The sequence below is a fragment of the Trichechus manatus genome, unplaced genomic scaffold (assembly GCF_000243295.1).
Source record: "Trichechus manatus latirostris isolate Lorelei unplaced genomic scaffold, TriManLat1.0 scaffold00240, whole genome shotgun sequence".
NCBI lineage: Eukaryota > Metazoa > Chordata > Mammalia > Sirenia > Trichechidae > Trichechus > Trichechus manatus.
The window spans coordinates 360,878-372,853 of NW_004444176.1; the positions used below are offsets into that span (position 1 = coordinate 360,878).

General features: G+C 54.7%; 2 protein-coding genes across 2 annotated transcripts in view; one reads left to right on the plus strand and one right to left on the minus strand.

Annotated features, from left to right (window-relative positions):
* Positions 1-585: 585 nt before the first annotated feature.
* On the plus strand, positions 586-6,536 carry PTGDR2 (prostaglandin D2 receptor 2). The gene is made up of 3 exons (XM_023743211.1): positions 586-683; positions 2,259-2,354; positions 3,415-6,536. The coding sequence occupies exons 2-3, from the start codon at positions 2,316-2,318 to the stop codon at positions 4,705-4,707; spliced, it is 1,332 nt and encodes a 443-aa protein (XP_023598979.1). The 5' UTR covers positions 586-683; positions 2,259-2,315; the 3' UTR covers positions 4,708-6,536.
* A 37-nt stretch (positions 6,537-6,573) lies between these two features.
* The window catches only part of CCDC86 (coiled-coil domain containing 86), an 8,448-nt gene continuing 3,045 nt past the window's right edge, over positions 6,574-11,976 (minus strand). Inside the window, exons 2-4 of the mRNA XM_012559387.2 lie at positions 8,603-8,732; positions 7,173-7,247; positions 6,574-7,065 (exon numbers count right to left, since the gene is read on the minus strand). Coding sequence (XP_012414841.1) covers positions 6,946-7,065; positions 7,173-7,247; positions 8,603-8,732 — 325 coding nt within the window. The 3' untranslated portion in view covers positions 6,574-6,945. The remainder of the gene's footprint in view (positions 7,066-7,172; positions 7,248-8,602; positions 8,733-11,976) is intronic.

Genomic DNA, 11,976 nt, shown 5'->3' on the forward strand with positions numbered 1-11,976 from the left:
GGAAAAGAAGCTGGTACTTACTGAGCACCTACTGTGTGCCAGCCACTTTCTATAACCCTTGTCACAGTCTGTGAGGCGGACATTATTGCTCCCAATCACAGCTGCTCAGCAAGGGGCAGTCACTTACCACCTGCGAGGGGTGCAGGGGCAGGACCGGCAGCCAGGTCTTTTGTGTTCTTCCCACGGCCCCCAAGCCTTCCTTGGGGCCCCTCACGGACAGGCACCCACACTGCCTGGGGGCCTCAGAAGAGTGTGGGAATTTCTCCTCTGAGGATTATGAGGGACAGTGGATGGATGCACATGACTTACATACTGGTCACCCCTACGCATACTCGGGCTCACGCTTTCTTGCACACACACCCACCTATTGCTCCTCGTGTGCTTGCACTGACCCCTGGACTTCTGCAAAGTCCCTTCATGAAGGGTGAGTGCGGTGGGCAGGGCTGTCCGAGGCTATCTCCCTTTCTTGTTGATGCAATGCTGGTGTGACAACCAACTCTCTGGCTGTCCCCGCCTCTCCCCCCGCCTCCAAACACACACACACACAAGCATGCACACACTGGCTGACAGCCACTTCTCCCTCAGCCTTGCTGCCTGGCCTCTGCCTGCCTGCTGCCTGCAGTCCTGTGGCTTTAGGGGCTGACTGCCCGCAGGCTGGGACCCAGCGCTCCTTTGATGCTCAGGTAAGGAAGGCTGTGGCCCAGGGGTGGGCCGTCTTGGTCCTCTCTGGGCCCACGGAGAGAAGACACAGTTTTACTGGGAGAGAGGGACTGCAGAGGGTTGAGTTTCCCAAAGACTAGAGGGAACCCAATGCCTGGAGGAGGGAAGATGATATTATCTTAGGCATTAGCTAGATGCCAGGCACAATCGTGGACCATTAGGCCTTCTCTTTCAATATTCACAGGCAATCTGGGTGGGAGGATTACACCACAGGCTTAGCTAGGGTAACTGACCCAAGTTCAAGTGCCAGGAAGCAGAGGGGCTGGGATTCAAACCCAGGTCTCTGACTCTAGCCCCTTGTTGAAACAGGGTTCTAGCTGCTGGCTCCCTGAGAGTCCTGGGGACTTGGGGACCATCTCCACGCAGCCAGAGGGACTGAGTTAGATGGTTCCCAGGGGACACAGCAGGACTGTGCTCTCCGAGTGTCCCCCTGGGACCTGGGAATACTTCAATGCAGAGAGGGGTTGGCACTCACCTGTCTGCTGGGACTGGAGTCCTAGTTCCACCCTTGCAACCGGGGAACACTGGGAAAGTGGTTGTGCCTCTCCAAACCTCAGTTTCCCCATCTCAAAAATGGGCTCTCATAAGGTTATTGTGAGTGAAATTGCTCTGCAAACTCTAAAGCGTAGGAAGCGTGACCATTCTTGGGGCACGCAGGCCCAACTGCTCCCCTCCAGTCTACCTCCAGACTGCCAGCTCCAATGGGCTCACTTGCCAGGAAAATTCTGATTTGGTATCTCAGGAGCCTGCTCTAGAAAGGACTGCAGTCCTTGGAAGGGTGATGATTTTCTCATCCTGGCCAGCTGTGTATGTCCTGGAACGACAGTACTGAAGACTCACACCATCCTCTCTTGTTTTGAGCAGAGGAAAGATCACAAAAACGAAAACAAAAACCCAAAATCAAACCCGTTGCCATCAAGTCAGTTCCGACCCACAGCGACCCTATAGGGCAGAGTAGAACTGTCCCAGAACTGGTGATCTTCTACATGTTTGTTTTGTTTGGATGGCTTTGAGCAAATTCAATTCTTGAGTCTCAGTTTCTTCATCTGTAAAATGGAGGTAGAGAGCAGTACTAGCACCTTCTTCCTGGAACCATGAGAGACGGAAGCTATGTAAAGGACCTACCACAGTCCCTGGTGTGTCCTGGGTGCCCATGCCAGCTGTCCCTCCCCTCCCTCCTGCAGGGAGCCCCCACCCCGATTTCCTCAGCTTTCACCCAGCTTCAGGTCCAATGGTCTCTCGGGTTCTTGGTCCGGCTGTGGGCATGCACACCTGGGGTGTCTGTCTGCACGCCTGCCAGATGCTTTCTCCAGCAACCAACCGAGTCGTTGTTCAACAAATATATGCTTTGAATGAGATAGTGAATAAATGAATCAACAGGGGTGGGTTTCCTGGCCCCTTGTCAGTTGAGGCAGGCAGGGTGGCTATGGCTGCCTCTGGACAGGGGGGAGCCCCACTGGGCCTCCACAGCCCCAATCTGGCAGTTCCTCCTGCCCAGCCCTCCCCCTCCCCCGGCTCTTATCTTATTTCCTCTCCAGCTCTCAGAGGAGGGGCTGGCTCCACCTTGCACAGTCAACACACCCAGCCAGCCACCAATGCAGGAGCCAGGGGCCGCACTGAGGAGCTGCACACAGGTAAGATCTAGGGGTGTTGGGGGGAGGGGTGGCACCCTAAAGGCATAGAATCCTCTCCCCCTACCCCCCAGACCAGCTGAACCCTCCTATCCCTTATCATGAGTCTTGCTCATCTCCCAGTGCTCCAGGATGGTTGATCTCCTTCCTACTTCTCCTTGTACACTTGAGCTATCTGCTTAATGATAATCATGGACAGGTGTTAGCACCTAATGATACGCACTTGACTCCTAAGCCCTGGTGGCGCAACTGCTGAGTGCTAGGCTGCTGACTGAAAGGTTGGCAGTTCAAACTTACCTACTGGCTTCAAGGGAGAAAGACCTGGCCATCTGCTCCTGTAAAGATTACAGCCTAGAAAACCCTACGGGGAAGTTCTACTCTGTCACTTGGGGTTGCAATGAGTCGAAATCGACTCGACAGCACCTAACATCAACTAACCTATAGGTTGGTGGTTCGAACCCACCCAGGGGCACCAAAGAAGAAAGGCCTGGCAATCTGCTTCCAAGAAAACCCTATGGAGTACAGTTCTACTCTGTAACACTTGTGGTCACCATGAGTCAGAATCAACTGGATGGCAATGGGTTTGGTTTTTTCTTTTTTGTTAAGATGTGCCAGGCCCTGTTCTGAATGCTTTTTCTGTATTATACCTGTTGCTGGCGAGTCAATTCTGATTCATAGTGACCTTATAGGACAGAGTAGAACTGCCCCATAGGGTTTCCTAGGCTGTAATCTTTATGGAAGCAGACTGTCACATCTTTCTCCCTCAGAGCAGCTGATGGGTTCGAACCCCTGACCTTTCGGTTAACAGCCGAAGTGCTTTAACCACTGTGCCACTAGTGTTCCTTTTTATTTATTAATCCATTTAATTCTTCCAAGAACTCTAATGAGCTAGGTACGCTATGACTCAACCCATGCTACCCACAAAGAGACAGGATCAGGAAGGTTAAATGCCTGCCTGAGGCTGCACAGTGGGCAGGGGGTGGTGCTGGGATGTCACTGCCCCCACCTCACTGCCTTTCCCCGCTTCACGGATCCCCTGCTGACTCATCTGTAACCTGCATAGGTCAGATTCACCTCTCCTGGCTCCCAGCCCAGCCCTGTCTCCAGGGTCCCCTGCACTGCCAACCTCAGCGCCGCCTCCCCAGGGCGGAATCCCGCGATGGCAACCAACACCACGAAGCCGCTCTGTCCCCTCCTGGAGCAGATGACCCAGCTCCAGAGCCACAGCAACTCCAGCATCCGCTACATCGACTACGTGTCGGTGCTGGTGCACGCCGTGGCCAGCCTGCTGGGCCTGGTGGAGAACGGACTGATCCTCTTCGTAGTGGGCTGCCGCATGCGCCAGACCGTGGTCACCACGTGGGTGCTGCACCTGGCGCTGTCCGACCTGCTGGCCACCGCCTCCCTGCCCTTCTTCACCTACTTCTTGGCTGTGGGCCACACGTGGGAGCTGGGCACCACCTTGTGCAAGCTGCACTCCTCCATCTTCTTCCTCAACATGTTCGCCAGCGGCTTCCTGCTCAGCGCCATCAGCCTGGACCGCTGTCTGCAGGTGGTCCGGCCCGTGTGGGCACAGAATCATCGCACGGTAGCCGCAGCTCACAAAGTCTGCCTGGGGCTCTGGGCCCTGGCTGTGCTCAACACTGTGCCCTACTTCCTGTTCCGGGACACCATCCCAAGGCGGGACGGGCGCATCATGTGCTACTACAACGTGCTGCTCCTGAGTCCCGGGTCCGACCGCGATGCCACGTGCAACTCGCGCCAAGCGGCCCTGGCCATCAGCAAGTTCCTGCTGGCCTTCCTAGTGCCGCTGGCCATAATCGCCTCGAGCCACGCGACCGTAAGTGTGCAGCTCCGCCACCGCGGCCGACGGCGGTCCAGCCGCTTCGTGCGCCTGGTGGCCGCCGTGGTGGCGGCCTTCGCGCTCTGCTGGGGGCCCTACCACGTCTTCAGCCTGCTGGAGGCGCGCGCGCACGCCAACGCGTCGTTGCGGCCCCTCGTGATGCGCGGGCTGCCCTTCGTCAGTAGCCTGGCCTTCATCAACAGCGTGATCAACCCGCTGCTGTACGTGCTCACCTGCCCTGACGTGCTGCACAAGCTGCGGCGCTCGCTGCGCAGCGTGCTCGAGAGCGTGTTGGTGGACGACAGCGAGCTGGGCAGCTTGGGCAGCAGCCGCCGCCGCCGAGCTTCCTCCGCTGCCTGCTCGCCGGGCGCCTGCCGCCTGTCCCAGCGTGGGCCTCTGCGCCTCCTCGGCTGCCTGCAGGGTGAGCGCGGCGTGTCCCCGCCCCGGGGCCGGGCGCGCTCCCAGGATGAGAGGGGCCCGCAGAGCTCGGAGCCCATGATTGCTTCCAGTTAGGAGGGTACCCCGATTCTTCCCGGACGGCCGGCCGAGCTGCGGACACTGTGCACAAAAGCCTCATGAGCGCACGCCATTCAGATGCAGATGTCGGGACTCCAGCCTGAGAGACCCTAAAGGGTAGTTGGAGGGACAGGACCCAGGAATCTGCATTTTTAAGCGTACCAGACGATGCAATAAGAAACAAAGCGAGTCACTGCAGCGCTTCGAGAACTTTGATATGCCCACAGCTCACCTTCCTAGCTTGTTAAAGCCCAGACTCAGATTCAGCAGGCTGGGTGGGGTGGTGGGATGCCGAGATTTTGCGTTTCTAACAAGCTCCCCCAGGAGATCACGGCAGCTGGTCCGTGGACCACACTTGGAGTCACACGGAGTTAAAATCATAACAGACTTCTCTCAAGCTAGGACAGTGGACACCCAAGGGCACTGGGGACGCAGTTCCCTGGAGTTCAGTGTTTCCGGTGACTGGGGAAGGAGGTTATTTTTACATTCAACCAGTAATGCATTTTTGGAGAAGAAAGGTCTGAGAAATACGGTTCCAGTCTAACCTTCACTTCAGTCAACGTTTATTGAGCTTTATCCCACTCTTAGGAGGCAGGTACTATTGGTCCCAATTTTTACAGAGGAGGAAACAGAGACACAGGGAGATAAAGTAACTTGCCCAGTTTCATGGCTAGTGAGGGAGTCTGCACTCTAACCTCTAACCTTTGGATGCTCAATACATACTTGTTAAGTGAAAGAACACCCTCTGACTTACCCAAGGTACTTAAGCTAGTAGCTGACTTGGGGCCCTCGTCTCTGATTTTCTCATCCAGCACTGCCCAAAGTGTTTATACAGCAGAAACAAGAGGGTACCATGGTTTAATGTTTGGGAAACACCGGGCTAATCAATCAGTCTGATGGGCTGCTACTGAAGATCTTGTCTTCAGTACTTGAACGTGCCCTGCCGCCTCCGAGACCACAGCACGGGGCATTTCCTAGCTCATCTGACCTCATATCCTGAGCCCTGGGTAGGCCTGGTGTTCTGTGGGGTGCCCCTGGGCAAATGCTGGGAATTGCAAGATCTTTGCAGTGCCCACCTCCCAACCATGCCGGGGCTGGGAAGCGCAGCCGTCACTCCCAGCTTGTAGGTGAGAGGGTCCCTGGTACCTCCTTCTAGCATAGCACCTCCCACTGCACCATGACATTTGTCCACTCCCTATTTCCTCGATCCACCGCGGACCTGGGGACAGAGACGGCTGGTTTTCAGCTCTGCATCCCTGGGACTGGTCAGTAAGTGTTCAGTGGGTGGAACATTAGTGAAGAGCTGGGATGAGAAACACTGGTTTCCCTTGGGATCTGGGTCTGGTGCCCCTTCTGCCGCCCCCAGGCTGGGGCCCCCAAAAGCTGGACTGGCTAGCCCATTGTTTACTTCCAGGCCTAGTGCCAGGCGGTGCCTGGCCCACGGCTAGTACTCGGCCAGCTGAACAGTCAGATGAACAGCTGACATCCCATCTTAACACCTTGCCCCATGCCCCCTCCACCCCCAACCTGCTTTTGCTTACTCCAGAGCAGTTTCGCCACCCAACATACAATGTACTTTACTGGTTTATTATCTGTTTTCCTCCATCAGAATGAAAGAACCTTGAGGGCAGGGGCTTTTGTCTGACTCCCGGTATCTGGAATTGTGCCCACTCACAGCAGGCATTCAATAAATAATTTTGTCCTAGATGGGTGGGCATGAGTTAATCAGATCTTTGGGGCTGCTGTGGACTCTGACACAGGAAGGAGCATGCTGGGGAGAAACCCTGCTCCCTGCAGTCTCCCCATTTTAAGCTTCCAGTATTGAAAGTGGGGGGGGGTGTTGAGCTTGCTGGGTGACAAGGTCAGTGGGATGCAGAGGTACCCAAAGCAGCCTTTGGGAAGCTGTGGGGGGACAGGACATACCCATTAGGGGGAGTCACCCTTGGTCTCCAGCTTGCTAAGCAACCAGAAGAATGTACTGTTCTTGGTTTGAAGGCACTTGGAGAAGGACCAGAAGGAAGAGGGGGAGCTGAACCTCTTCCCCCCATCAGTCTCTACCAGGACCCCTCTGAGCTTCTGTCCTACAAAAACCTGTCCAAAAGGCCCCGAAGGCTCAGGAGCCCCATCTGGGGTGGGATGCCTGTTCTGGAGCTGCAGAGTTGGCATGCCGGGCCCAGAAGAGGTGTCTGACCTCACGTGGTGGGTGGCCACAGAAGGTCTCAGGCTGTTCTGCGGTCAGTTCTTGGCTGCTGGCCGCTGGGGTAGCTGCTTCTGCAGCAGGACCAGGGTGTCCCGCTTCTCAATGGTGCGTAGTTGCTTCTTCTTTGCCCGCTTGAGCTTGGCAGGGTTTCGGATCTGGGGGTGGAGTGAGGGGAGGGCATTAATGGGGGGAAGGGGAGACCGCCCTGCAGAGCCTGGGACTACAGCACAAGGGTGGGGGACGGGCGGAATGAGACACTCACCACTTGGACAACCTCTGCCTTCCGCTCATTCTCCAGGCGGCGCCTCAGGTTCTCGGCCCGGCGCTGCTTCTTCTCCTGAGCAGGGCACGGAGGAAAGAGGGTTGAGTCTGGGAGCCTTGGTCTCTCAGGCCCCAGAGCAGGGAGAGCTGGTGGAATTCCCAGGAGGGGAGGGGAAAGGCCCTCCTCTCCTGGCTCCAGGCTGTTCCTGGGCGTGTGCGTGGAGGCCTGGGACGGGGAGAGGCCCTGGGACCTCTGGGGAGGACCGGCGCCGGGGCTCACCATGGTGGAACATTCCTGACCCCACCTAGCAGGTAGGCACTTGGGCAGGCAGCTGAGGACAGGACTGGGTGGGCTAAGAAGTGGGGGCTCCCAACTTGGAAATCCATGTGCACCCAGACTGTGGCCCCTCAAACCCTCCTTGAGGCTGCCACATGGTCAGGGGCCTCTCTGGGTGTTGGTAACTCAGGGCAGCAGGGGTGGCCTAGGCTCCTGGGGAGAAAGGAGAAGTGAGACCTGGGCCCCCTGAGGGGGACGATGAGAAGGCTCCATCTCGCTCAAGAGGGAGCAGGGCCACACAGGAAGTGAGATAAGGCCTCAGAACAAGATGACGGCCACCCTGCCCAGATGGCCTTAGCCATAGGCCCAGCAGGGCGACTTGAAGCAGGGACGGATGATGGAGTGACAGTGGCGGGGCCTCCCAGTCCAGCACTCCTCCTGTGGTCTGGGATTGCTGGCTGAGGTCCCAGGAGGCAGACGCTGACCACCACCACCTCTCGCTCTCCATAAGCAGCCTGCAGGGTGCCCTCCTCTCCCCCACCAGTCCCTGGCTCCTGTGGGTGAAGCTGTGGCCCTTGGTGGGGGCTGCATGGAGACTGGAGACGCTGGATGTGAACCTCTAAGGGGCATCCTGGCCCTGGGATAGGAGTCAGGGAGAGGTGGTGGAAGGTGCGGGGCCGTCACTGCGCTGATGTCTGCGCTTCTTGGAGAACAGCAACAATACTGGGGATGCGGCTTTCCAATCCATACGCCTTCCTGCCCAAGCGGGTCCCAAGGAAGGGACCTCGATCCCCATCTCACAGACCGCTCCAATCACCAGCGAGGACTGCCAGGGCTGCTTCCTGGGCATCTCCACTCTGGTGCCAGCACCTGGCAGTCACCCTTCCGGGCTCCACTCCCAGGCCTCCTCCCTGTCCCTTGGCCTCCGTATAGCCCAGGCTAAGCCGGCCGCTTCACCTGTCATCCCTACCCCATGCTCTCAGATTGCACTTCTGCTTCTGGCCAGGTGCCCTGTGGGCCCTCAGGCGCAAGAATGGCTCGGCCAAGCCAAGCTCCTCTTGGGCACATTTTTGAGTCCCCCTTCCCTCTGTTACAGCAGACACCAGCTTAGCCCCTGGAGCTCCAGCCTCGGCCCCCTAGAGCTGGCCCCTCACCTGCCGGCGCCTCTCCTTCTCCTCTTCCAGGTGCCGGGCAAAGTCCTTGGCCAGCTTCCTCTCCTGCCGCTCCTTCATCTTCCGCTGCCAGGACGTGCGCAGGGGTTTGTCCTGAACCATCTGGGAAAACCTGGAGGGGGAGAGTGGGCTGCTCACGGGGTCCGTGGACGCCCTCGCTCCTCCCAGCTCTGGCCTGAGTCTTCTTCTCCAGAACCCAGTCAGAACCACTTTCCCGACCTGCCCACTTACCCGGCACTCAACCCTGACACTCTAGGGACTGCAGAAACTTGGGCAGGACAGACCCTGACCCTGCTGGTTACCGCTTCTCAGCTATTTATATGCCTGAGGCAGGTAATTTTGTTCCTACCATTTACAGAGGGGCAAACCAAGGTTAAATACCTTGCCCAAGGTCACCTCGTTCCCAAGCAGCAGTCAGGACTTGAACCTCTGTCTGTGAGTCCAGACCCCACAGCTTCTCCCGTAAAGCTCTGCTGCTTCTGTGGGTGTAGTCTGCCCTGTGCGTGAATGCCTCTGGAGACGGGGTGCTCACTTCCTACAGAATAGCAGGGATGCTCAGCTCTCCACCAACGACTCCGAGTCTGTCTCCCCAGTTGGGAAGATATGAAAATGGAGTGAGCGTTAGGGCTATCAACGAAATCTTGAATTCCTTATGTATGGTAATGGCATGTAGTTATAGAAGAAATGAGATTGTTTCTCTAAGATGCATACTGCAAGGACCTGATGATAAGCATTTTATGGGTAAAATGACACCTTTAAGATGTGTGTTAAAATACTCCAGGACAAAAAAAAAAAAATGTTGAGGGCCAAGATGAAGCTGTTGTTGTTTCTCGTTGCTGTCAAGTTGATTCCGACTCATGGCGACCCAACGTGTGCAGAGTAGAACTGCTCTATAGGGTTTTCATGGCTGTGACCTTTCAGAAGCAGATCGCCAGGGCTTTCTTCCATGGCGCCTCTTGGTGGGTTTGAACTGCCAACCTTTCGGTATGTAGCTAAGCACTTAACCGTTTGCACTACCCAGAGACTCTGATGGGAATATGAGCGTTCATTAAGTTTTCTCTCCTTTTCTGTATGTTTGAAAATTTCCATAATAAAATAAAAATAAAAACAAAATAAAATAAAACACTGTCTCCTGGTGGCCTCCACCTACTGGTCTACGTGTTCTCTTCTCACCTGGACGAGCCTGTTTGGGTGTCCCATGGGCCTTATTTTCTCTTGTTTAAAACCCCAAGTCTCTTCAGCAGACCTCCTCCTAGTGGCCTTTCCACTCCCCCCACCAATTTCTCAACTTCTCAAAGAGCTCCTGTTTATCCACATCCATTCCATGGCACCCTAACTGCCCCAGCAAGTCTGCTGGTCTTGCCCCAGCCTCTGGACACCTTGGTGCAGGCTGGGCAGAGCCCACTGCCACCCAGTGGGAAGGGTCCGTACTTTCTTCTGGGCTGCCTTCTCCATTTTGTGCTCCCGGCCTGGGAGTCTGGCTGGAGAAAGGCATACAGAGCCCCGATCCTTGACCCTAGGCCTGCCTGCCCTCAGACTGGTTCTGCCCTTCCCCACCGCTCTGCTTGCCTCTCGGACCCCAGCACCCTCTCCACTGAGCATTCTCCCCATCCCCAAGGACCCCATATAACCCACTCAGTGGCTACATGGGAGAAAGATATGGCCATCTGCTTCCCTAAAGATTATGGTCTAGAAAACCCTATGGGGGCAGTTCTACTATGTCATATGGGGTTGCTATGAGTCAGAATCTACGCAAAGGCAGCTGGTTTAACATGGGGATGACAGCTGCTTCCTGGCTTGTTGTGGGAATTAAAGGAGGCACTGTGAGGAAGGTACTCAGCATGGGGCCTGTACCGCAGGCACTCGTGAGTGATGGCTGATGTGATTACTATGGGAGCCCTGGTGGTGCAGTAGTTAAGTGCTCGGTGATGAACCAAAAAGTTGGTGATCCAACCCACCAGCCTCTCCGTGGGAGACAGATGTGGCAGTCTGCTTCCATAAAGATTACAGTCTTGAAATCCCATGGGGCAGTTCTACACTGTCCTGTAGGGTCATTATTCAATCTATATGCTGAGCAAAAAATCTGAGAAGCTGGACTATATGAAGAAGAATGGGGCATCAGGATTGGTGGAAGACTCATTAACCTGTGATATGCAGATGATACAACCCTGCTTGCTGAAAGTGAAGAGAACTTCAAGCACTTACTGATGAAGATCAAAGACCATAGCCTTCAGTATGGATTACACCTCAACATAAAGAAAACAACGATCCTCACAACTGGACCAATAAGCAACATCATGATGAATGGAGAAAAGACTGAAGTTGTCGAGGATTTCATTTGACTTGGATCCACAATCAAGGCCCATGGAAGCAGCACTCAAGAAATCAAACGACGCATTGCACTGGGCAAATCTGATGCAAAAGACCTCTTTAAAGTGTTAAAAATTAAAAAGCAAAGGTGTCACTTTAAGGACTAAGGTGCACCTGACCCAAGCCATGGTGTTTTCAATTGCCTGATATACATGCGAAAGCTGGACAATGAATAAGACCGAAGAATTGATGCCTTTGAATTATGGTGTTGGCGAAGAATATTGAACACACCATGGACTGCCAGAAGAACGAACAAATCTGTCTTGTAAGAAGTACAGCCAGAGTGCTCCTCAGAAGCGAAGATGGTGAGACTTCGTCTCACATACTTTGGACGTGTTATCAGGAGGGATCAGTCCCTGGAGAAGGACATCATGCTTGGTGTCATGGATTGCATTGTGTCCCCCAAAAATATCTGTCAACTTGACTAGGCCATGATTCCCAGTATTGTGTGATTGTCCACCATTTTGTCATCTGATGCGATTTTCCTATGTGTTAGAAATCCTATCTCTGATGTCAATGAGGTAGGATTATCGGCAGCTATGTTAATGAAGCAGGATTCAATCTACAAGATTAGGTTGTGTCTTGAGTCAATCCCTTTTGAGATATAAAAGAGAGAAGTGAGCAGTGAGACAGGGCGACCTCACACTACCAAGAAACAAGAGCCAGGAGAATAGTGCGTCCTTTGGACCCAGGGTCCCTGTGCTGAGAAACTCCTCGGCCAGGGAAGACTGATGACAAGGACCTTCCCCCAGAGCCGACAGAGAGAGAAAGCCTTCCCTTCGAGCTGGCACTCTGAATTTGAACTTCTAGCCTAAAACTAAACTTCTGTTTGTTGAAGCCATCCACTTGTGGTATTTCTGTTATAGCAGCACTAGATAACTAAGACACTTGGTAAAGTAGAGGGTCAGTGAAAAAGAGGAAGACCCTCAATGAGATGGATTGACACAGTGGCTGCAACAATGGGCTCAAGCATAACAACGATTGTG

What these genes read in the sequence shown, in the direction of transcription:
- PTGDR2 (XM_023743211.1), top strand. Translation starts at nt 2,316, where the DNA reads ATGCAGGAGCCAGGGGCCGCACTGAGGAGCTGCACACAG. An exon ending in CACTGAGGAGCTGCACACAG is followed by an intron (nt 2,355 to 3,414) that starts GTAAGATCTAGG and finishes TAACCTGCATAG; the next exon opens with GTCAGATTCACCTCTCCTGG.